At 40.0% G+C, this 25,912-nt stretch overlaps 2 protein-coding genes across 3 annotated transcripts in view; one reads left to right on the top strand and one right to left on the bottom strand.

The window, feature by feature from the left end:
* The window catches only part of CCNB1IP1 (cyclin B1 interacting protein 1), a 53,771-nt gene that overhangs the window by 26,389 nt on the left and 1,470 nt on the right, over positions 1 to 25,912 (bottom strand). Inside the window, exon 2 of the mRNA XM_029237220.1 lies at positions 3,172 to 3,232. The gene's annotated coding sequence lies outside the window, so the exon portion shown is untranslated. The remainder of the gene's footprint in view (positions 1 to 3,171; positions 3,233 to 25,912) is intronic.
* On the top strand, positions 6,055 to 19,136 carry PARP2 (poly(ADP-ribose) polymerase 2). 2 transcript variants are annotated; one of them, XM_029237218.1, is made up of 16 exons: positions 6,055 to 6,109; positions 7,072 to 7,206; positions 7,538 to 7,608; positions 8,208 to 8,258; positions 13,551 to 13,647; positions 14,064 to 14,139; positions 14,753 to 14,855; positions 15,464 to 15,626; positions 15,880 to 16,018; positions 17,070 to 17,133; positions 17,215 to 17,349; positions 17,609 to 17,736; positions 17,902 to 18,001; positions 18,346 to 18,444; positions 18,688 to 18,812; positions 18,933 to 19,136. In XM_029237218.1, the coding sequence occupies exons 1-16, from the start codon at positions 6,064 to 6,066 to the stop codon at positions 19,090 to 19,092; spliced, it is 1,692 nt and encodes a 563-aa protein (XP_029093051.1). In that variant the 5' UTR covers positions 6,055 to 6,063; the 3' UTR covers positions 19,093 to 19,136. The 2 variants fall into 2 exon arrangements, with proteins under 2 accessions (XP_029093051.1, XP_029093052.1); XM_029237219.1 differs by lacking the exon at positions 6,055 to 6,109 and adding an exon at positions 6,132 to 6,225.

Raw genomic sequence — 25,912 nt, forward strand, 5'->3', positions numbered from 1 at the left:
GAATCCTAGCTCCCCCATATATTTGCTGTGACCTGGGGCAAGTTATGCAACTTCTCTAAGTCTCAGATTTCCTTTCCATAAAATAAGGACAAATACCACCTACCTCTTAGAACCGTTGTGAAGATTAAATGACATAAAATAAATATAAAATACTTTGCACAGTAGCTGGCATGTAGTTAAATATTTAGTATGTTGTTTCTATTAAGTGTCCAAGATCAACCAGCTAATAAGAATGCAAATATTCTGCCTAAAATTTCACACTTTCACAATAATCTTGAAGCCAGGAAAGTCACTCATATACTCATAAATGCCCTTCCAAATCCAAGATTTGTGTCTTTTAAGAAAAAAAATAAAGTTTGCTTTCCCCTTCCTTTCATTCTTTACTTAGCAATGAAGATTCCAATGTATTCTAAATAAAATTACTCCATAACAACAAAAGCATACTTCCATTGAAAACTGATTTTTCTCCCAATCAGCAAAACCTCCTAACTGGAAAACTAGATGTTTCACAAGACATGACCTGGGCCTTTTAAGACTTTTAAAATAGCCTTGGAGGAATTCACAAAGGCTTCCTCTTTTATTTTGCATGTTTACAGCCCCCAAAACATTTCCATTTTTCCTAACTTAATGCTAAAATATGAGTTTACTCACTCAACACCATAATTTCAGAAAGATATCCAGCCCGTATTTTGCCAAGTAAACATGGCAAGCATGCTTCTGCACTTGTGAATACGAAGACCCTGTGGCTTCTCTGATTCACACTGTCATTCCTTCTCAACATTAAATATGTGTTCACAACAAAATAAACCATCCCTTACTTAAACTGAAGTGGGCAAGGATATATTCACATAAAGGCCATCAGCATGGTTTTGGTTTTGATAGAAAATCCTTTATTGTTCAATCAAGATATTTAGGGTGTTGGTTTCTAGTCATCACTATGTGCACAAAATAACAGGAAGTACTGCATATTTAGAGTCCTTATAAACAAGAATATATCAAAACCCAACTGAAATGTCACATGTTGACAAATGACTTATGTACAAAGTTTTTCATTTTGAAGGGAATAACAAGATTGTAAACCACCTAAATGTACACCAACAAACGTTAAGTAAACTATGGTATGTACATACATAGATTTCTATGTAACCATGTTAAAGAATGTGGACCTTCTATATTTTCTCACTTGGAAACACTAAGTGGGAAAAGTAAGATACATGGTAGAGTATGTATAGAAGAGGGGTAACTACATATATTTGCTTATATACGCATAAAATATCTCAGGAAAGATACACAAGAACTTACTAACACTTACTGAGGAGGGGAATCAGGCTTAGGAGACTTCATTATGTACACTATGATCCCTTTTGAATTTTGAGCAATGTGAATGTATTACCTATTCAAATAACATAAATTTAACAGTAAAGCTTGAGAATTATAAGGATTATGGGGGATCTACACCTGGCTATTACCACATTCCATGCACTAGTTTATGTCTCTCTCATACCTTCTACCTGTAAGGATAACACATACATTATATTCAGACTAATGTATGTCACTCAAAGTCACTAGGCAAACTTTTTATGAGAAAAATAATATCCACAATAAATTTATTGCCTAATTCTAGAAGGTATGTCACATGGACTAGTGTTTGGACTTTGTATACTTTGATCTTCAAAAGGTAAGCCTGGGACTTCCCTGGTGGTGCAGTGGTTAAGAACCCGCCTGCTAATGCAAGTTATATGGGTTCGAGCTCTGGTGGAGGAAGATCCCACATGCTGCGGAGCAACTAAGCTGGCACGCCACAACTACTGAGCCTGTGTTCTAGAGCCTGTAAGCCACAACTACTGAGCCTGAGTGCTACAACTACTGAAGCCCACACGACTAGAGCCCGTGCTCTGCAACAAGAGAAGCCATTGCAATGAGAAGCCTGAGCACCGCATCGAAGAGTAGTCCCCGCTCGCCACAACTAGAGAAAGACCGTGCGCAGCAATGAAGACCCAACGCAGTCATTAATTAATTAATTAATTTTTAAAAAGCTAAGCCTAAGAATAGTTCAATGACTCACCCAAGATCACTGGAGGAGTAAATTGTGGTGCTGGAATTTGATTTAGGCTTGCACTACACTAAGGCCCCTCATCTTTTTCAGTATATCCTAAGCTTTTTAGGGCACAGTGCCGACATTAAAATTGGGAGCCCCTTTTAGAGCTCATTAAAATCATCTGACTTCAGAGTTTGCAGCCTAGTCCCACTAAGAAAGCCGAACTGCTCTGAACAAAGACCAGGGCAAAGACAACATCCACTGCAGCTCCCACAAACCCAGTAAGAACCTGGGCCCCGAAGATACAGGAGAATTAAAACTGACTAGTCTGAACTCCTCCTCCCAAGATCTACCCTCTCACTAAGGGAGACAGAAGTCAAAACAGCACTGAGATAATAACAGTACATTTTCCTCCAAGCAAAATGAATCCAGGCATTTTGCAGAAACACTATGTACATGAAGCAGAGTCTACTGTTCCTAGGTCACCCTGTTTCGGAGAAGGAAGGCAGACCCAGTCCAGCAGAGGCCCACGTGGAAACAAGCCAGGCAGATCGTTTCACTTCCTTCCTCCAATCTCCACACAGCCAAAATTAATCGCCTGTAGCTCACCCACACTCCAAGGCTGGCTTGAAATAAAGGCCTGCCACCAGGATACAATGGCTCAAATTGAAGAGAAATTCAAAACAATTAGGAAGCAAAATTAAGTGCACACTCACCAGCCCACCACTAAAAGGAAAGAGAGAAGGTGGAGAGACAGGAAGTAGCTTTGAGAAGTGGCCTCAGAGCCTGATTGGCTAATGATGATTCCCTCCTCCTTTACCTTAAAAGGTGTTGAAATGATGCAAACCTCCCCCCCCACTTCACCTACTTGTCTCTTTAAGGACCAATGATGCTACTTGCACTGTTTTTAGATTAAACTTTTTAAACCAAGTTTCCTTTTAATATACTTAGCACAAGCAAACATGGGCTAATTCGAGCTATTTACACACGTTCTTGTTCAGTTGGACCTACTGCAAACAATTTTCATTCCTTTGGGATAATTTCGTATCCTTTGTGACCTCAAACATGGTTAATTTATGCAAGGTGACAGGTTTCATTATAAACAGTCTAGATCTACTCAAGTTAGAACTTACCATCAGCGTAATATTCAAGTTAACAGGCTTAGCAGGAAAGATACTGGAAGAAGACATCCACCTGCAATCCAAGGAGAAAGGATTTATAAGAAAGCCACACTGGGTCTTCCCTGCTGTCACAGTGGTTGAGAATCCGCCTGCCAATGCAGAGGACACGGGTGAAGATCCTAAATGCCGTGGAGCAACAAAGCCCGTGCACCACTACTGAGCTCTGCACTCTAGAGCCCGCGAGCCACAACTACTGAAGCCCACGCACCTAGAGCCCGTGCTCTGCAACAAGAGAAAGCGCCGCCCGCGCACCGCAACGGAGAGTACCCCCCCACCCCGCTCACCACAACTAGAGAAAAGCCCGCGCGCAGCAACGAAGACCCAACGCAGCCAATAATTAATTAATTAAAAAAAAGAAAGAAACCCACACTGCCAACACCTTTATCTTGGACTTACAGCCTTCAGAATTTTGAGAAAATAAATTTTTGCTGCTTGAGCAACCCAGTCTGTACTTCTTAGTTATGGCAGCCCTAGCAAACCAATACACTGTGTGACCTTGAATAAATTACTTACATTTTTCTAAAGTTCAATTTCCTCAACTGTAAAATGGAGATAGTAATAATACCTGCCCTGTAGGGTTGTTGTGAGAATTAAATAATATATGTAAAGCTCATAGCATAGTAAGCACTAAATAAATTCTAGCTATTATCATTATAAAGATTAAATGAGGTTATGTATGTAGAGAGCACTTAGCTCAATGTCTAGTCCACAAAGAAAGTTCTACTCAGTATTAACTATTTTTAATAAACTGATTTTTATTGTCTTCCTATTTCCAAATTAATGCCTTTTACACCAGTCTAGCTTGTTTGTGCCATAATTAAGTCAGATGCAACAGGCTTTGACATATCTCAGAAACAGATTAACCAATCCCATCCAATCCAACAAATATTTGTTGAACACTTATATTTTGTTAGATTTATCCCTAAGTACTTGATATGCTTTTATGTTACTATAAGTGGTATCTTTCCTAAAAATTCTGTTTCTCCTTGTTTGAAGCTCTTTTATAAAGATAAAATTTACTCTTACATGTTACTTTCTAGCAGCCTTGCTAAGCTTCCTTATTGAGTTAAAAAATTGATCCCCCAGTTTCTTCTGGATTTTTTATCCATAATCAAACCACATGCAAATAATGAGAAAAATTTATTTTCTTCTTTCTAAACTTTACATGTTTTGGTGAACAAAATTTCTCAATTTTAATATAATTAAATTTATCAATATTTTCTCTCATACTCAATGACGTTTGTGTCTTTAGAAACCCGTCCCTTCTCTCAAGGTCTAAAAGATATTTATGTGTATTTTCTTTAAATTTTACTGAAGTATAGTTGATTTACAACGTTGTGTTAATTTCTGCTGTACAGCAAAGTGACTCAGTTATAGATACATATCTTTTCATGTTCTTTACCATTATGGTTTATCACAGGATATTGAATATAATGTTCCCATTGGACCTTGTTGTTTATCCATCCTATATATATATTAGTTTGCATCCGTTAATGGCAAACTCCCAATCCTTCCCTCCCCCACCTCTCTTCCCCTTGGCAACCACAAGTCTGTCCTCTATGTCTTTTACGTGTATTTTCTACCTAAGAGTTTTCAAGTTTATTTTTGAATGTCAGTCCTTAATCCATCTGTAGTTCACACACACACACACACACACACACACACACACACACACACATCCGTATTAGAACAAATCACAATTCTAGCCTTGACCTGGAAAGCCTGGCTTGCTGTGGGCCCTGGCTGCCTCTCCAGCTCGTCTCACACCACACTTCCCGCTTTCATTGCTCCAGCCACTCCGTGTCTCTCCTCTTTACTGACTGATTCTTCTGATACAGCTCAACTCCTGTCATTTACTTAGTGATGAGTCCCCCAGTTTGTTCTCCCATTAGAACTTCCCTTAGTACTGTGTATTTCTTAGAGCGCTTGTTGCTGCTGTACTTTTGCTTGTGTAATTACTTGATTAATGTCTGTCCCCAACTAGACTCTAAGGTCCATGAAGACATGAACCATGTCTATATTGGCTAAACTACCATATCCCCAGAACCCACCAAAGTGTCCAATAAATATGCTGAAGTAATGAATATCTATAATCTACATGAAAATCACCAATACACTGGTTGTTCTTGTTAAAAATACAGACTCTCAGTTTTTAATTCAGAGGGTCTGAGACAGAGCTTCAGGTATATGTTCCCAGTGGGGTGGTGGTACCCACCTTTTCTAATATTCCCTTGACCAGGTCTTTCGAGTTCATTACCATTCTCTGTAGCTTCCACATCCTAAAAGAGGACGGGGGGGAGAGTAGTCTGAATTGGGTTATGAGGCCCCCATACAGGGTACCTCACCTCAGCCATTGAACTCACTTCGCTGGCCGTGAGTCTGTTCCAAGCTCCGGCTAAGGAGGCATCCGCCAAGCCCCTCCGCAAGGGCGGGGTCGATGGCATCTCCTGCCCAGTCTGCCCTCGCGCGGAGCCCCGTTTTCTGGGAACTCACCTCCCCGAAACTCAGGGAGAGCCCTGTTAGGGCCGCTTTTGGCCCTAGTCTCAGACCTTCCCAAGGGACAGGGGACGGAGTGACTGGACGCACTCAGCTCGTGGCCCCATCGATGAGCTTCCCACCGCCCTACGCCGAAAACCAGCCTCAAGCCACATTTATAAGGCTCGCAAACCGAAATACATTTGTCGGTTATGGTGACTTCCCGCAACACATTGCGACATGCAAATACTGCGGAGCGTTCCTCCCCTGGCAACTCCTCGCTGGGACGCAAGCGCACTACGTGCTCCCGCCTTTTGACTGCGCCGGCGATACTTGGGAGAGGGTTGATGACGTCAGCGTTCTGGCTCCATGGCAGCTCGGCGGCGGCGGGGGACAGGCGGCAGCTGGGCGCGAGGTTTGGAGTGCATTGTGGGGGGCAGAAGGCTGGGGGGCGGGAAGTCAGAAAAGGAACGGTGCCCTCTGCTATAGCCCTTCCTACTTCCATCGCCGCCTGAACCAGCACTTGTCTTGGTACCGAACTTTGAAATTTTCTGTTCTCAACAGCTTTTGGGATTACAGAACTGTGTATAACAGCTTGTTGACCTGTAACAACTAACTTAGTGCCAGCACTATCTTAAATACCTAATGTCATCCAGTTAAAAAAAATTAATTGTAAGGTGCATCATTGTTTTATGTACCACTAAGCAAGGAGAAACGCTTCCAATTAAAACATGATTCACTACTTATAAGTCATCCGCGGTAAAATGCATCCCAGTTTCAGAGATAATAAAATGCAACTCTTAGAACTGACTTATGATGAGATATCATACTCTGTGTATTGTGTTCTTACGTGCATAGGTCCACCCCACAAATTCGGTACTGTGTTGTCTTCCTCTGGATTTATCAGTTGGGGCAACTGAGGTACTAAGAGATGAAATAACTTCTACGCGATTAAACAGCTGAAAGAGACAGGGCTGGGCTCTAAGTTAGGCACAGACTCCAGAGCACTCTAGTAACCATTATCTCATACCACCTTAGGTAGTTTGAGGATAGATATTTGGGTGGTACTGGGGCACAAGTAAACGGAAGAGATAAGCAGGCTATGAGACTCATGCCTCAGGCCATGAGCTCACAAGGACCTCAAGGCTCCATTTTGCTTTGTTTAGTTTTATGTGGCTAGAATAGCAATTCAGGAACTCACACTGTTTTCAAGAACAGTGGTGTGGCAGTTATTATTTCTTTGTAAATTTACAAAACCACCTCAATCTATTTCTTTAAAAAGATGTTTTTTCAAAGTAGCATCATATTCAGTGTGTACTCATTCTTTCTTTTGCTTCTTTGCCCATGCTTTTGCCCATTCTGTATCACTGAATGAAGCTGAAAGAGTTAATAATGGCAAAACAGCTACAGAAGACCCTCCACCTGCAAAGAAAATTCGAAAATGCCAGAAGATGAAAAAGGAGCCTGTGGCTGGAGGAAAGGCTGATAATGACAGGACGGAAAACAAGCAAGGTCAGCTCTCGGACATACATAGGCCAGGGAGCACCTGGGCCAGCAAGGGGTCTCTGGGAGGGGTGAGGGTCGGGGGGTGGTATCTTGTTTTTTCAACTCTTATTTCTTCCTTTCTTGAAGATATAATTAACTTTCTATCTTTTGGGCATACCACAGGACTAAACTACTTTCTCAAAATCTTCAGTTTCCTGTATTTGAGATGAACTGAGACCTGGGCAGATCAGGAGTGCTTGGGAAGGGCAAAGTTAATTATGACAGGTTTCTGTCTAACCATGACAGCTAATTTTGATTCCCATACAAGTAGATGTGGTACATATCTGTCTTTCCTCAGAGTCTGTAAAGACCTTGCTGTTAAAGGGCAAAGCTCCAGTGGACCCAGAGTGCACAGCCAAGGTGGGGAAGGTGAGAGACTCCCATTGATTTCTCAGGGAGCAGTTGTTCATTTGTTACTGGGATTCCTGTCTGGAACATTGCTAGTATCCATTTTAGGAATGCTCTGCAAAATATTACTAGTGATTAACTCTCTCCAAGGCTGAGTGACGGCAGGGGTGGGGTTTGGGGGTAATCATCAGGGTGATTTTTGGCATGGTTAACTTCCGGAGTCGTCATCAGCTTTCCACACCTCATTCTCTTTCTCAGTTAGAAAATTGTATCATTATCAATGTTCTAATGAGAAACTGCCCTGGTATGTATGGCATGAGTTACTGATGAATGGGAAAAGGATTTGAAGTATACAGAAGAAAGGCTTCCTCTGGAACAGGTTTCCTTTAACTGAGTTAGACTGATCTGTGTTTCTGTAATTACAAAAAGGCAACATGTTTTCATCATAGGAATGACAGTTTATGTGTAGAAGAACGTATTTTTGCATTTCTTTCCCTGGAAGATGCATCTTGGTAGAGTGGGAGAATACTACCTCGAGGCATAAGAAAATTTAGAGCCTCGCTTAGGATCTCATCAGGGCTGTGACTGTACAAATGTCACTTTTTTCCTTTTCTCTCTAGGCCCATGTATACTGTGAAGGAAATGATGTCTATGATGTCATGCTAAATCAGGTAAGGGAAGAAACTATTTTATTTATGGGAATTTCTTCTTGATAATTATTGTTGACAGTGTCCCAGTGCCCAAATCTTTAATTCTGAAGTCCCTTATATTAGCCCCTAGGGGTTCATACTCCCAAGTACTCAGCCCTAGTGCACTCTACCTGATTGATAGTGGAGTCCTCTATGAAAAGCAGATCTTTTAGCAGATTTTATGTCTTTTATTGAACCTATGAGCCCTCTGTTCATATCATTTTGCACATTTTCTGATAGGTTGTTGGTCTTTTTTCTTATGGGCTTTGAGGAACTTTATATAATGTGGAGGATAGTCCTTTGTCTATAATATAAATTGCTTATATATTTTCCAAATTTGTCATTTGCCTTTTGATTTTCCTTATGGTATACTTTTTGCCCTTACTGAAGTTTTACATTTTTATGTAGTTAAATTTATTTATTTTTTTAAATTTACTTTTTATTGAGGTAACATTGGTTTATAACATTATATAAATTTCACACGTACAACATTAGATTTCTACTTCTATAAGCACTACAGGGTGCTCACCACCGAAAATTTAGTTCCCATTTGTCACCATACAGTTCTCTATGCTCATCAGAGATATGGGCCTCTAATTTTCTTTTTTGTGTTGTCCTTGTCTGGTTTTGGTATCAGGGTAATGTTTTGTTTTGGGGGAGGTTTTTTAATTACTATTTCAGTCTCTTTACTAGGGTTTGGTCTATTCACATTTTCTATTTCTTTATGATTTAGTCTTGGAAGGTTGTATGATTCTAAGATTTGTCCATTTCTTCTAGGTTGTCCAGTTGTTGGCATATAGCTAGTCATAATATTCTTTTATAATCCTTTGTATTTCTGTGGTACTCATAGTTATTTCCCCTCTTTCGTTTCTGATTTTATTTATCAGAGCCTTATCTCTTTTTCTTTGTGAGTCTAGCTAAAAGTTTGTCAATTTTGTTTATCTTTTGTTTATCTTTTCAAAGAACCAGCTGTTAGTTTCATTGATCTTTACTGTTGTCTTTTTAGTCTCTATTTCATTTATTCCTACTCTGATCCTACTCTGATCTTTATTATTTCCTTCCTTCTGCTGACTTTGGGGCTTCATTTGCTCTCTTTCTGGTTCCCTTAGGTGTGAGGTTAGATTGTTTATTCAGGATTTTTCTTGTTTCTTGAGGTAGGCCTGTATTGCTTTCAATTTCCCTTTTAATACCACTTTTGCTGCATCCCATAGATTTTGGTATGTCTTATTTTCATGTCATCTTTAGTATTTTTAATTTCTCCTTCAATTTCTTTGCTGACCCAATAGTTGTTCAGTAGCATGTTGTTCAGTCTCCACATATTGGTGATTTTTCCAGCTTTCTTCTTGTAGTTGATTTCTACATTGTTGTAGTAGTTTCACGTGATCAGAAAAGATTTTTGATACGATTTCAGTCTTCTTATATTTATTGAGACCTGTTTTGTACCTCAACATATCAATATGATCTATTTTTGAGAAAGCTCCTTGTGCACTTGAGAAGAATATGTATTCTGCTGCACTTAGATACAGTGTTCTGTACAAATCTATCTGGTCTAATGTTTCATTTAAGGCTGCTGTTCCCTTATTAACTTTCTATCTGGATGATCTATCCATTGATGTCATTTGGGTGTTAAAAGTCCCCAACTATTACTATGTTGCTGTCAGTTTCTTCCTTTAGGTCTGTTAATAATTGCTTTATATATTTTGGTGCTCCTGAATTAGGTGTACGTATACTGAAAAACTTGTCTTCTTAATGAATTGTCCCCTTTGTCATTATGTAATGTCCATCTTTGTCTCTTGTTAACTTTTTTTCTTGATGTGTATTTTGCCTGATGTGAGTATTAATTATACCCGCTTTCTTTTGGCTGCCATTTGCTTGGAGTATCATCTTCCATCCCTTCACTTTGAGCCTGTTTGTCTTTAGAGCTGAGCTGAGTCTCCTGGAGGCAGCATATAGGTGGATCTTATTTTTTAATCCATCCAGCCACTCTGTGTCTTTTGTGGGGTTTTTTTGTTTGTTTGTTTTTTAATTAATTTATTTATTTTATTTTTTGGCCACATTGGGTCTTTGTTGCTGCGCGTGGGCTTTCTCTAGTTGCAGCGAGTGGGGGCTACTCTTTGTTGCGGTGTGCAGGCTTCTCATTGTGGTGGCTTCTCTTGTGGAGCATGGGCTCTAGGCATGTGGGCTTCAGTAGTTGTGGCATGCAGGCTCAGTAGTTGTGGCTCATGGGCTCTAGAGCGCAGGCTCAGTAGTTGTGGTGCACGGGCTTAATTGCTCTGCAGCATGTGGGATCTTCCCGGACCAGGGCTCAAACCCGTGTCCCCTGCAGGCAGATTCTTAACCACTGCGCCACCAGGGAAGCCCCACTCTGTGTCTTCTGATTGGTGAAGTCAATACATTTACATTTAGGATGATTATTGATAGATGAAGACTTAGTATTGCCATTTCATCTTTTGTTTTCTGGTTGTTCTATATCTCCATTGTTTCTTTTTCCTTGTGTTTCTGTTTGCCAGTTTGGTTTGGTGGTTTTCTATGATGTCTTTCTCAGTTTCCTTTTTTTTAATGTTTAGTGCCTCTGCTCTAGATTTATGCTCTGTGGTTATCATGAGGTTTGTATAAACGTCTCTTAGATAAAGTAGTCCTTTTTCCACTGATAGCATCTTCATTTGACTATATGGCTTCCATCCTCTTCCTCTTCCCCTTTTATGTATTTGTTGTCTCAAATTATCCCTTTTTATGTTGTAAATTTGTTACCAAATTGAAGTAGCTATAGTTGTTTTTTCTGCTTTTTTTCCCTTTAACCTTTATGCTGTTTAAACCTATTCTGATACAGTTGCAATTTTCTGATTCTGTTTATCACCTTACTCAAAGTTTTGTGTACCTTTGTCTTTTTCTTTCAAGTACAAGAGCTCCTTTCAACATTTCTTGTAAAGTAGGTGTAGTGGTGATGAACTCTCAACTTTTGTTTGTTTGGGAAAGCCTTTTTTCTCCTTCATATCTGAATGATAACTTTGCTAGGTAGTGTATTCTTGGCTAACAGTTTTTATCTTTCAGTATTTTGAGAAAGTCATTCCACTCCTCTAGAGTTTCTTCTGAAAAATCTTCTGCTAGCCTAATGGGGATTCCTTTATAGGTGATCATACATTTTTCTCTGGCTGCCTTTAAAACTTTTCTTTTATCATCGACTTTTGACAGTCTTAATATAATGTGTTGTGGAGAAAACCTTTTTGTGTTGAGGGAATTAGATGCTCTCTTAGCTTCATGGAGTGGTCTATCAATTTTCTTGCCCAGGTTTGGGAAGTTCTCAGCTATTATTTCTTTCTGCTTGGTTCTTTTATAGTTTTAATCTCATCAGAAAAGTATTCCTTCTGTTCATTAATTTTATTCCTCAGCTCATTGAACTGCCTTTCTGAGTTTTCTTTTAGCTCATTGAGCTTCTTCATTGACAGTTATTTTGTATTCTCTATCAGTTAGATCACAATATTATATTCTGTGACTTTAAGTTTGGTTTCTGGAAAATTGTCATTTTCTTTTCATGATACACTGTAATTGTGGTTCTTCGTGGTGTTTGATGAGTTGTTCCTCTGCTAGTACGTCTGAAGTAGCAAACACCGTGCTCTTCTTTAGGTAAAGCTTTTTTTAAAATCTTGATTCTGAGCATTCAACAGGTTAGAAATTACAGGCCTTTCTTTTGTTTTCCAGTAGGTGGCGCTGTAACACAAGTTTTTGGTTTCTCATCGGACCTGCCTCTAGTTACATTTGATAGCACTTTCCACCCTCCACCACCTCTGTCAGAGATCGCCCGGTGCCCTCCTTATCACTGTTGTGCCTCCAAGGTCATTGGTGCTTTGCTGCTGTTGCTGTCACTGTGCCTCTGTGCCTCTGTGCCACTGTGGTCGCCAGTGCCTCTGAGTTGTCTGGTATTGTTGTGTTCAGCCGGGAGCTGCCACTGAGGGTGAAGGTGCAGGGGCCAGAGTCACGAGCCCTCCATGGCTCCCCTGTCACTGCTGCCCAGTTACCTGTGGCTGCCAGCACCACTGCAGCCAGGACACCAGAGTCCTGTGCACCACCTCACCTGCTGCTGCCAGGTTCTCTGGGAGCATGGAATCGCAGGCACCGCCTCCACTGTTGCCCTGGTTCCACCTCCACTATGTGTCCCAGTCCACCCACCTTTAGATGTACAGATGTGTGGAATTCTCTGGCACCCTGGAGTGTAAGACAGAGGCACCTTTGTTGAGTTGTGGATTTTTTTACTGGTTGTAGATTGAAGGGGAGACATGAAGGGAGCATCTTTTCTCCACCATGATGCTGATATCCAGTTTTCTTCTTTTTAATCTTTTTTCTCTTTGTTTATTTTTGTTGTTTTGTATAGGTACTACACATGCCTGGTTAATGTATTTCCTGAATATGTCTTCATATTTGAATTGATTGATCTATCATATGTACTTTTAACAGCTACCTAGTATTCTTTTATTACCACTTTTTTCAGTTAAAATATCATGAGCAGATAGAAAAGATCCTAAGGCCCCTTTTTGTTCTACCGTCTGCGACTTTATAATGTGAGCAGACAGGAGGTAGGGACAGGAAACACATTTAACAAAGAAGACTGCCTTGATGACCAGGGCTTGGCCTTACAGCACAAGCTGCTGTTCCTTATCATGGACTGCTCAGTCTCTTCACTCAGAGTAAGTTACTCACATGATACTGCTTTTTAGATACTAGTCACATTTTCTCTGAATGTCTCCAGCTCAGGTCACGTTACGTACGGGGCAGACGTGGCAGTGGTTTCTGCCTGTCCTCCCTCCCCTCCTAACATCCTGCTCTCAGCTCATTGTCAGATTGCTGCAGCTGACAAACCAGAGCTGTAAGTGGAACTATTGAAGAATAAGTTGTCTAAACAAACAAGCATAATAGTTACAGATCTTTGGGGCATCAAAATTGTTTTCACTTGGAAAATAATTATTGGGAATGGATTGGGAGCTGGAAAATACATATGGCCTCGGAAACATCTATGGAGGGAAGTGATGATATTTGAGGTTGGGTAGAGGTTTTAGGAAGCATCCAGCCTTTAATTCCTAGGAACTCAAAAAGTTTAATATAGAAACCCTTTTCCTCCTTTCTTATATCCTTACTCTTACATGAACCTGATTTTCTTGTCCCTTGCTGTCCTTTCCTCATGGCAATTACTGGTACCTCTGACCAAGGAAGAGTCATTAGTTTATGTAGCTTCCATTTGCAAACTTCTGTCCTTTTATGTTCATATTTCTATCATCGTAGACCAATCTCCAGTTCAACAACAACAAGTATTATCTGATCCAGCTGTTAGAAGATGATGCACAGAGGAACTTCAGTGTTTGGACGAGATGGGGCCGAGGTAATGACTTTTATTGTGGATTTTATGAATTCAGAAAGCCAAAAGCAACTGAGTAGCCAAAGGATCCTCTGGGTTTAAATTGGTGAAGTAGAGTTTCTATAACCTGTCAGAGGCTTAGGAATCAAACTGTGCTGTCTGAAATTGGGGAGTGGCCAGCATCCTCATTTGCAAGTTCCCATCGGAAAAACTACTAGCAGCCTGTTGAGGCCGAGAACTCTCCTGCAGCTGGGCTGCTAGTGCTATTCAGAGGCAACGGGATCAGTTCCCTAAGCCCTTTCACCTTTTCCTTCTTCCCTTCCTGCCCATTTGTCAGATGCTAAGTGGAGAAACCTTAGAGAGCTGGCTTGTTGCTATCAGAGAACTGTTCTTGGGTTGGGGGGCAGAGAACCATCTTACATGTGGCATTTACTTTGCAGTTGGAAAAATGGGGCAGCACAGCCTGGCGGCTTGTTCTGGGGACCTCAACAAGGCCAAGGAAATCTTTCAAAAGAAGTGAGTGCTAAGAAATGAGTCCAAAAAAATATCCTTCTTCTTCTTGGATATCTCTTAAGAATTTTATAGTAAGTGTGATTTGGCCTAAATGATAATGTCTTTCCACTGTGACACTGTATGATCAGAACACCAGATTGCATCCTTAGTTAGTGATTAAATCACCTGGAACCGTGAAATTGACTAAAAAGAGAAGAAGCTAATATATTCAGCACAAGACCAACAATTTAGGAAATTTGGGGAAAATGAGATGGGACTATTCAGCTACAGTTTGAAAAATTATTTTACTGTGATATGAAAAACTTTCTGGAGTCTCTGGGATTGTTTCTTTCAGAGAAAAGGATTGGATAGGGATCTTTTGTCTTAAATCTCAATGACTTTTGTGATGTTTGGGGCCTTTGGGAAGCTCAAGTGTCCTTTTTTCCCATTTTTTTGGTTCCCTTTGTCTCTAGAGCTTTTCTGTCCATTCAGGGTCCTAATTCAGAATCCAGATTTATGGAAAATTGATGTCGCAGGAAATAAAAAGTTTGAAGATGTTCTTAGGAAATAATTGTAAGCCCATCCCTAGTAGTAGACCCTTGTTTGTAAGATTTTCTCACCACCTTGAACTTTACAGATTCCTTGACAAAACAAAAAATAATTGGGAGGATCGTGAGAAGTTTGAGAAGGTGCCTGGAAAATATGATATGCTACAAATGGACTATACCACCAATACTCAGGTAAACTCTGACTACACGTTTAGGGAAGAACTGTTTCCTCTTAACCAGGGTGAAGTCTAGCAGAGTGACTTAGATGAGGTCCTAGTCTCTGTTATGTACTAAGCTTCTTATAAAATCTTAGGTCCTGTTTCCAGAAGTTTAATATTATGAATCAAGAGAGGAGTAATAAATAGTCAAACTGATAAAACTACATTTAAAGTTGCCTTCACTTCTAGTTATATACCACAGTTTAAAAAAAAAAATTTAATTTTGAATGCTGAGTTATAACCAGGATGCTAAAAGGATCTGTCCTGAAAACTGTCACATATCTGAAAAATGGAAAACCAGTCTTTTTAAGGTGAGAAGATTTGAGATACAATAGCTTCTTTACATACTTAATGACATCATATCTGGAGGGCCTTTTAGACTTACTCTGAGTGTTTAACTATGGGAAGCAGAAGTAGGACTAGAAGGTGGAAGTCACACTGAGTACAACTAGGTTAATAATGGAATGGGCCTGTGTTCAAACAGAGGCCGATGTTGACCTGGCAGGAATATTGTAGAGCCAGTCCTTGCAGGGAGCGTAAAATAGATCCTTTCAGATTTTATGACTTTTTTTTTTGCTGTAGAGTGAAGAGGAAACAAATAAAGGTGAATCTCTCAAATCCCGCTTGACACCAGAGTCACAGCTAGATCTTCGTGTACAGGAGCTGATAAAGTTGATCTGTAATGTCCAGGCCATGGAAGAGATGATGGTAGAAATGAAATATGATACCAAGAAAGCCCCACTTGGTAGGACTTCAGATTCAATCCTACATTCTCACTTCATATTCTAGTTCCTTTACCAGGATATTTTATCACCATCATGACTTAAAGCTTGCTGATATTACTGAACAAAGAAAGATTTGGGGTGAGAGGTTGCGTGGGGGGAGGAAGAACAATTTTGAAAGTTGAAAGGTGAGAGTCTTTGTTGGGCAGGGACACAAATACAGTTTACAGGCTTGGGACCCTAGTTGTGGAGTCTGATCTCTGGCTGGGTCTGCAGGGAAGCTGACAGTGGCACAAATCAAGGCAGGTTACCAGTCTCTTAAGAAGATTGAGGATTGTATTCGGGCTGGCCAGCATGGACGAGCTCTCATGGAAGCATGCAATGAATTCTACACCAGAATACCACATGACTTTGGGTAAGGCCTGTGCTGTTACTTCACTTTGGTCTTCTGCCCAGCCATATCCCCTACATCACTCAGCAGCAACTGTAATCTTCTAATTTTTCATTTCTAAGGAAATGATCATCTTGAATAACTGTAGAGCGAAAATGATTTATAGATAGCCTATTTAATCAGCTTATGAGTATGGGATGTGATCTCCTGGCCTGATTGATTACAACCATATTCTCTGACAAAGTGGAAGTTACTAACTCAAGAGAGAGTGGGGTCTAGCTATCCAACCAACATGTAAAACACCTTCAGGCATATCACCCTGTTTCCTATTCTTTAAGGTGACAGTAACACACTAACACCATTTCTGTGAACTCAAAGGATATTAAGTATATAAAATATATTTTATCTTTGTTGATTCTGCATTCTGGTGCTTCCTTTATTTTTATTCCTCTATTGCTTTATAGAAGCCTGTGACCTAGAAATAACCCCGAGTGGTCAATAGGTATATTTCTGCCTCTAGATATGACTTCATCCAAACTATTCCTTATTGATGTCAATACATCTTATTTTTATTTTATTTTTTTAATTTTTATTTATTTATTTTTTTCGGTACGCGGGCCTCTCACTGTTGTGGCCTCTCCCGTTGTGGAGCACAGGCTCCGGATGCGCAGGCTCAGCGGCCATGGCTCACGGGCCCAGCCGCTCCGCGGCAAGTGGGATCTTCCCAGACAGGAGCATGAACCCGCGTCCCCTGCATCGGCAGGCGGACTCTCAACCATTGCGCCACCAGGGAAGCCCCATCTTATTTTTAAAAAGTTCCCATAAAAAGGAATTTTAACCCTAGTCCCAAATGTCAAAATCTATATAGTTCGTTCATTTTATCCTACTCAGAGTATATGCATAATATCTCTTTATATATTTGGAAGTTAAAATCTCTTACAGATCTCTATCAAATGGAAAACCCCAGTTTCTTATACCTATTTTCTAAAGGACCTATCTTTAGTCTGTTATTTTTAGTCATGTGCCTTTTGGCCACACATCAGAGAACTAATTATTGGTTATATCTCTGTCCTAGACTCCGTACCCCTCCATTAATCCGGACAGAGAAAGAGCTGTCAGACAAAGTACAGCTACTAGAGGTGAGATATGTGTGCATTGGGAAGTATTACATCTCTTGCCCCAGGTTCCTCCCACACTGATTTTCTGTCTCATCTTGTCAGGCTTTGGGAGACATTGAAATTGCCATTAAACTGGTGAGGACAGAACTGCAAAGCCCAGAACACCCACTGGACCAACACTATAGAAAACTACATTGTGCTTTGCACCCTTTAGACCATGAGAGTTATGAGTTCAAAGTAAGAAAAATGATCATTTATTTTCATAACAAAATAAATGATCCACCCTTCCCCATCCCCCTGTTCTCTGACAACTTCTGGTTAAGAGAAAACTTCAGGGCAGAACTTCTATTTACTAGGAATTGGGAAGGTAGGGCTCTTTCTAGCTGCTCTTGTGAGACCATTTGGGCCAATTTATACCAGAAGCCCTGAGGTTCTTCAGCTCACCATGGTCTCTTATAGAGTCCACATCAGCCATTTCTTTCATTCTTCTTCACAGGTGATTTCCCAGTACCTACAGTCTACGCATGCTCCCACACACAGTGACTATACCATGACCTTGCTGGATGTTTTTGAAGTAGAGAAGGAGGGTGAGAAAGAAGCCTTCAGAGAGGACCTTCATAACAGGTCTCCATTTAGCTTTGGGTTTGGGAAGACATTCCCTTGCCTGAAGCGCAGTTATGGAACTTATAGAGAAGGATAGCAGAGACAGCTGTTGGTGTTTTTTTTATGCTTATGGCCTATGTTTTCAGGAGAGCAAGAGAGAGTACAATAATATTGGCTTTTCCTTAGGATGCTGCTATGGCATGGTTCCAGGCTGAGTAACTGGGTGGGAATCCTGAGCCACGGGCTTCGAATCGCCCCACCTGAGGCTCCCATCACAGGTTACATGGTGAGTAGAAATTGAACCCTGGAGGTAGGTACAAGGGAAAAGAATACAATTTTCTCAGTCCTTCCCTCCCCTCTTTCTTTTTTTTCCTAGATTAGGATTAGGTGGTGACCTGGCATTGACTATGACCTTCCTTTCTTAAATTCCTAAGGATATCCCTCCTTTCTCCCCAGAAAGCAGAGATTCATTGATGCTTCTGCCTTCTTGGAACAGAATTGTGAGGGGAAATGGAGAAGGGTCTATATTGTATTTAAGATAATAGAACACAGGGTCAGTGGTATGAGCCTCCCTTCTAACACAATGGGTTAGGCAGTTGACCTTGTTTTTTTTTTATTTATATGTTTCAGTTTGGAAAAGGAATCTACTTTGCTGACATGTCTTCCAAGAGTGCCAATTACTGCTTTGCCACTCGCCTAAAGGATACTGGACTGCTGCTCCTATCAGAGGTAAGGCAGGAACACATCCGTGATTTCTAGTTTATTATTAGTTCCTATTTTTCCAAAGAGAAAAGTTCAGCCACAGAACCAAGAGGTTTACTTGGGAGAACCTGAGAGGGAAGCCAAGTGCAATTTCCACTGCATTCGACTCTGCTGGAGTAGGAGAAGAAAGTACTGATGTAGTTTTCTGTTTGGCTTTAGAGCCATTCATTTCAGTACGATGTGGTCATTTAAAGATCCTTTTCTTTGCAGGTAGCTCTAGGTCAGTGTAATGAGCTACTAGGGGCCAATCCAGAGGCAGAAGGATTACTTCAGGGCAAACACAGCACCAAGGGGCTAGGCAAGATGGCTCCCAGTCCTACGTGCGCCATCACCTTGTAAGTACTCAGAGCCTGAAGGGTCAGAAAACTCCTTTTGGCCAGATAAGACTCTCTGCTTTCTCTATTCAAACTTCTGAACCAGAGGCAGATGTTGACACACATTCTTCCATTTGGCAGGAATGGGAGTACAGTGCCCTTAGGACCAGCAAGTGACACAGGAGTCCTGAATCCAGAGGGTTATACCCTCAACTACAACGAATTTATTGTCTATAACCCCAACCAGGTCCATATGCGATACCTTCTAAAGGTTCGATTTAATTTCCTGCAGCTGTGGTGAATGTTGATATTAAACAAACCAGAGAAAATATGATCTTCAAGCAAGAAAACAGGCAACGTTGTACTTTCGATTTTCTCATATTTTCTGTAATAAAGAGTACAAATCTTCCACTGGCTTCTTCGGGCTTTACTTCTGCAAGCACATATTTCTTCTGATGTTAGTGTATCTTTATTTCCAGGACAGAAAATACAGCTTCTCTGCATATGCCACAGCTAGCTGCAGGTTACTCTGGATCCTGTTCTGTTCTTTCACAGCAGAATAGCCTCTGTGCATTGAGGGAGACTAATGGAGGTTAATGTTTTTCTCCATTTAATACAGTTTTTCTGCAAACTGGAGTTTGCTGGGTAGTATTATAGGAAGGGTAGAGGCAGCAAAGACTGAATTGTTTCCCATATAAATCTTCTCACTTGCCTTTTTCCCCTGTTTACCACCTGCAGACCAGGCCTCCCACCACTTAGCATCCTAGGTCTCAGCAGATGTCCACAATTTTGGGTAGCACTTGGAGGACTGTCACTAAGCCTAAATATATCTCAGGGAGGAAGGGAGAGAAGGAGAGTGATTTAATGTGCCCGACTCCATCTAAGAAGTACTAAAGTCTAAAACAGATCCAGAGACTTCTTGACTATTTGTAAACACATGCAACACAGATAAACACACACATACAACATACTTCCTTAGTAACAATGAAGGTTATTTAAATGAAAACAATGGTTTGTAACTTTTTAGAGACCAGATTACCAATATCTATCAAAAATTTTAAATGTACACACCCTTTGACCTAAAAATTACAGATGTACATGTTTACATAGATGATGTCACTGCAGAATTGTCATATGCAAAAAAACCCATAAATAAGGAACTAGTTAAATATATTCTCTCATTGAAATAGTATGCTGCTGTTAAAACTAGACTATACACTTCAAAAAAATGTAAGAGAAGGGAATACTTCCCAACTCATTTATAAGGCAGTATAAAACTAAACCCAGATAAAGATATCACAAGAAAATTATAGACCAGTATCCTGTAAGAATGTAGATACAGGTGCAGTGGTTAATAATCCACCTGCCAATGCAGGAGTCACAGGTTCAAGCCCTGGTCCAGGAAGATCCCATACGCTGCAGGGCAACTAAGCCCGTGAGCCACAACTGCTGAGCCCGTGTGCCGCAACTACTGAAGCCCATGCGCCTAGAGCCCATGCTTCGCAACAAGAAGCCACTGCCATGAGAAGCCTGCACACTACAATGAAGAGCAGCCCCTGCTCGCCACAACTAGAGAAAGCCCGCGTGCAGCAATGAAGGCCCAACACAGCCAAAAATAAATACATTTATTAAAAAAAAAAAAAAAAAAGAATGTAGATACAGGGACTTCCCTGGTGATCGAGTAGTCAAGAATCCACCTTCCAATGCAGGGGACATGGGTTCGATCCCTGGGTGAGGAACTAAGATCCCGCATGCTGCGGGGCAACTAAACCTGCGTGCCACAACTAGAGAGCCTGAACGCCGCAACTACTGAGCCCATGCACTCTGGAGCTCGTGCGCCACAACTAGAGAAGCCCGCATGCTGCAACTAGAGAGAGAAGCCCACAATGAAGAGCCCACATGCTGCAATGAAGACCCAGCTCAGCAAAAAAAAAGAATGTAGATACAAAAATAAAATACTATCAAGCCTAAACCAGCAAACCATAAAAAAGGGTTATACAGCATGACCAAATGAGATTTATTGCAGAAATGCAAGGTTGGTTCAACATACGAAAATCAACCAAAATTGATGGTTGTGACTTTTGCCAAATGTAGGGCAAAAGTCACATGACCATCTCATTAGATGCAGAAAAAGCAATTGGCAAAATTCAACACCCTTTCACGATAAACATTCAACAAACTAAGAATGGAAAGGACCTTCCTCAACCTAATAAAGGATGTCTATGAAAAACCGCAAAAAGACTGAAAGTTTTTCCCCAAAGATCAGGAACAAGACCAGGATATCTGCTCTCACCACTTCCATTCAGCATTGTACTGGATTCTGGGCACAGTAATTAGATAAGGAATAGAGCGGAAAAGGCATCCATATTGAAAAGGAAGAGGAAAAACTATATTGGCAGATTACATGATCTAAGATATATATAGATTAGATTACATGATGTAATATATATATAGATTAGATTACATGATCTAATATATATAAGATTACATGATCTAATACATACATATTAGATTACATGATCTAATATATATATAAAGCGCTAAACAATACATACAAAAGGAAATTAGAGAGAATAAGTTCAACAAGGTTGTGGTATACAAGATCAATATACAAAAATCAGTTGTATTTCTATACACTAGCAATGAATAGTCTGAAAAGGAAATTAAAATCCCTTTATAATAGCATCAAAAAAAATTAGGAGTAGATTTAAATCACAAAACTTGTACACTGAAAATGACAATACATTATTGAAAGAAATTTAAGAAGACCCAAATAGGTGGAAGTACACTGTGTTCATGGATTGGAAAATTTAATATATCTAAGATGGCAATACTCCCCAAAGTGATCTACAGATTCAGCGCAATTCTGGTCAAAATTCCAACAGCCTTTTTGCACAAGTGAACAAGACAAACCTAAAATTCATATGAGATTGCAAAGTGATCTTGAATAGCCAAAACAATCTTGAAAAAGTTGGAGGACTCGCACTTTCTGATTTCAAAACTTACTACAAAGCTGTAGTAATCAAGAAAGTGTGGTACTGGCATAAAGATGATATATAGATCAATAAAATTGGAGAGTTGTGAAATAAATACATGTATCTATGGTCAACTGATTTTCAACGAGGATGCCAGGACTACTAAAAGGGGGAAAGAATAGTTTTTTCAATAAATGGTGTCAAGACAACTTGGATATCCACATGCAAAGTAATCAATTTGGAATACTACCTCACACTATATGCAAAAATTAACTCAAAGTGTGTCAAAGACTTAAATGTAAGAGCTAAAACTATAAAACTTTTAGAAAACACAGATGGAAATCTTGTGACCTTGGATTAGGCAATAGTTTCTGAGCTATGACACCAACAGCACAATCAACCAAAGAAAATAATAGTGTTCATCAAAATTTGAAACTTTTGTTAATCAAAGGACACTATCGGGACTTCCCTGGTGGTCCAGTGGTAAAGAATCCACCTTCCAATGCAGGGGACACGGGTTCGAACCTTGGACGGGGAACTAAGATCCCACGGGCTGCAGGGCAACTAAGCCCGCGTGCCACAACTACTGAGCCCATGCTCCTCAACTGGAGAGCCCACGTGCTGCAAACTACAGAGCCCACGCACTCTGGAACCAGTGTGCCACAACTAGAGAGAGAAAACCTGCACACCACAACTAGAGAGAAGCCCGTGCGCTGAAACAAAGAGGCCACATGATGCAACAAAATACTCCACGTGCCACAACGAAGACCCAATGCAGCCAAAAAAATAATTAATTAATTATAAATAAACAGATATATTAGGGGAAGAAAAAAAAAGGACACTATCAAGAAAGTGAAAAGACAACCTATAGAATGGGAGAAAATATTTGCAAATCATAACATGATGAGGATCCAGTATCCAGAATATATAAAGAACTCTTACAATTCAACAATAAAAAGATAAACAGGGGCTTCCCTGATGGTGCAGTGGTTAAGAATCCACCTGCCAATGCACGGGACATGGGTTTGAGCCCCGGTCCGGGAAGATCCCACATGCCGCGGAGCAACTAAGCCTGTGCGCCACAAGTACTGAGCCTGCACTCTAGAGCCCACGAGCCACAACTACTGAGCCAATGTACCACAACTACTGAAGCCCGTGTGCCTAGAGCCCGTGCTCCGCAACGAGAAGCCACCACAATGAGAAGCCCGTGTACTGCAACGAAGAGTAGCCCCCGCTCGCCACAACTAGAGAAAGCCCACGCGCAGCAACAAAGACCCAACGCAGCCAAAAAGATAAATAAATAATAAATTTATTTACAAAAAGATAAATAACCCAGTTAAAAACCAACCAAAGAATCTGAATAGAAATTTCTCCAAAGAAATACAAATGTCCAATAATAAGCACATGAAAAGATGTTCAACATCATTAAATATTAAAGAAACAAATCAAAATCACAAGATACCACTTGACAAACACTAGCAGGGCTGCAATTAAAAAGACCAAAAATAACAAGTAGTGGTGAAAATGTGGACGAATTAGAAACCTCTCATGTTACTGGTGAGAATGTAAAATGGCTCAGCTTCTTTGGAGAATAGTTTGGCAGTTCCTCAAATAGTTAAAACATATAGTTACTGTGAGACCTACTAATCCTGATCTTAGGTATGTAAAGAGAATTGAAAAGAAACGTTTACACAAAAACTTGTACGTTGACTGTTGATAGCAACATAATAATAGCCAAAAAGTGGAAACAACCAGAATTTCTATCAATTGATGAATGGATGAACACAATATGGTGTATCTATACAATGGAATATTATTGTATTATTTATTGTTATATTGTATTATTATTGTAAAATGGAATAAAGTATTGATACATGCTACAAAATGGATAAACCTTGAAAACATGCTAAGTGAAAGCCACACAAAAGGCCACATATTGTATGATTCCATTTATATAAAATGTCTTGAATAGGCAAATCCATAGAGATGAAAAGTAGATTAGCAATTGCCAGTGGCTGGAGGAAGGGGTGAGAGGGGGGTGATTCGGTACAATGTTTCTTTGGAGGTAATAAAAATGTTCTGGAATTAATGGTGATAGTTGCAGTGTTGGAATATACTAAAAACCACTGAATTATAGGGTGAAAAACAGGACTCCCCTAACACCACTAGTCCAGTGCTTAAGGCTCCGGGGAAGGGGGAACGGGTTTGATCCCTGGTCAGGGAACTAAGATCCCGCATGCTGTGCAGTGTAGCCAGAAAAAAAAAAAAAAAAAGGTGAAAATGAATTATATCTCAATTGAAAATGCTATACTGAATTTTTGTGATATATATTTTTCCTTTATAAATAGTGGCCAAAAAAGTTGCATTGAAATATACATACTATGAAGTTTAAGTAATAAAATGCAACAGGCTCCCAAACAGTAAAATAGATATTCATGAGTCCATACTGATATGTGAATGACTCAATATATAAATAAGTGGGGAAGAGGGGATAAACATTCCCTTTAGAATTTCAATTAATATAGAAGGGCTGAGGGAAATAGAAAATCATCATTAGAAAATCACAGTCATAATTGCTCAGGCAAGATTGATGCATGAATATTAAAAAGTCAGTGAAAATAGAATATTTGCATAGTCTAAAAAAACTTACCTCAAAATTTATTGATTTTGTGGTGATTACCACAAATTCTTTGCTATATCTCCCTCTTAGAGGCTTAATCCCCTTCCCCTTGAGTGTGAGCTAGACTTAATGACTTGCTTCTAACAAACAATATGGAGAAGGTACAGTAAGAAAAACCTGGCAAACATCGCGTCAACCTTACAAGTGATCAAGGTTAACACCACTAGTAATAAGTCATGTTGATATCATTGCTTTTGATATGATGTAACAAGAAGGGCACATCATCTCTTGTATTCTTCCTTTAAATTTATAATTTCAGTCTGTTCATGAGAAGACAGCAGACAAAGCCAAACTGAGGGATATTCTACAAAACACCTGACCAGAAATCTCCAAGAATGTCAAGACTATGGAAAGTCTGAGACAGGGTCACAGTTGAAGGATTAGACTAAGGTGCCATAATGACTAAATGCAATGTGGTATTCTGGATTGAACCTGGAACAAAATGAAGATATTAGTGGAAAAACTGAGGAAATCGAATCACATATGTAGTTAATAATATTGTATCAATGTTAATTTTTTGGTTATGTAAGATGTTAACACTAGAGGAAGCTGGGTGAAGAAGGGTATGTGGGAATATTCTGTGTAAATCTTAACTGATCTTTTTAAAAAAAGGACTAAGAGCCATTCTACTGGAAAAGCATCAACACAGGTTCTTTGAGGGTATAACTGTGTATCTGGTTCCTAGTTCTTCCAGATACATGGTAGGATGACACTTCCCTCCCCTTTGACAATAGGCAGAGCCGTGTGACTTGCTTTGCTCACATATATAAAATATGAGTGGAAGTAATGTGTTTTATTTCCAGGTAGATTTACAGCCAACAAGTGGGGTTTTTTTCTTTTTTAAAAATTCTATCAGTTCCCCATATATATATTTTTTAAATGAAAAATTGAGTCCAGATTTCATCTGATTAAATATATACCAATAACCAAGACATTTTTGAGAAAGAATAACAAGGTGATACTTGCACTAGTGGATAAGGAAAAGAACAGTCAAGCACTTCCTGAACATTTACCATGTAAGTGTCAACTACTGTTCTAAGTGTTTCACATGTTTTAACTCATTTAATCCTCACAACATCCCTAAAAAATAGGCAATATTATTATGCCTATTTTACAGATGGGGAAAGGGAAGCAGTCTTGTTAAAACAAATTTCTGACCTGTCATGGAACAATACTTTCGTAAAATATAATAAAAATGAAGTACCAGGAAAATGAACCATCAAGAATTTGTGGAACAGCACTGGTCCACAAATCAAACTTTGTTTTTGTGTCGTGGCCTCTCCCGTTGCGGAGCACAGGCTCCGGACGCGCAGGCTCAGTGGCCATGGCTCACGGGCCCAGCCGCTCCGCGGCATGTGGGATCTTCCCAGAGCGGGGCACGAACCCGCGTCCCCTGCATCAGCAGGCGGACTCTCAACCACTGCACCACCAGGGAAGCCCACAAACCAAGCTTTGAATAGATATGT

This window comes from Monodon monoceros, unplaced genomic scaffold, assembly GCF_005190385.1.
Source record: "Monodon monoceros isolate NGI ecotype Baffin Bay Population unplaced genomic scaffold, NGI_Narwhal_1 Super_Scaffold_21, whole genome shotgun sequence".
Taxonomy (NCBI): Eukaryota; Metazoa; Chordata; class Mammalia; order Artiodactyla; family Monodontidae; genus Monodon; species Monodon monoceros.

Coding starts and splice junctions, on each gene's coding strand:
- PARP2 (XM_029237218.1), top strand. CDS start 6,064: ATGGCAGCTCGGCGGCGGCGGGGGACAGGCGGCAGCTGGGCGCGAG. Junction 18,002..18,345: donor CTCCCATCACAGGTTACATG/GTGAGTAGAAAT, acceptor TATATGTTTCAG/TTTGGAAAAGGAATCTACTT. Junction 18,813..18,932: donor CCTACGTGCGCCATCACCTT/GTAAGTACTCAG, acceptor TCCATTTGGCAG/GAATGGGAGTACAGTGCCCT.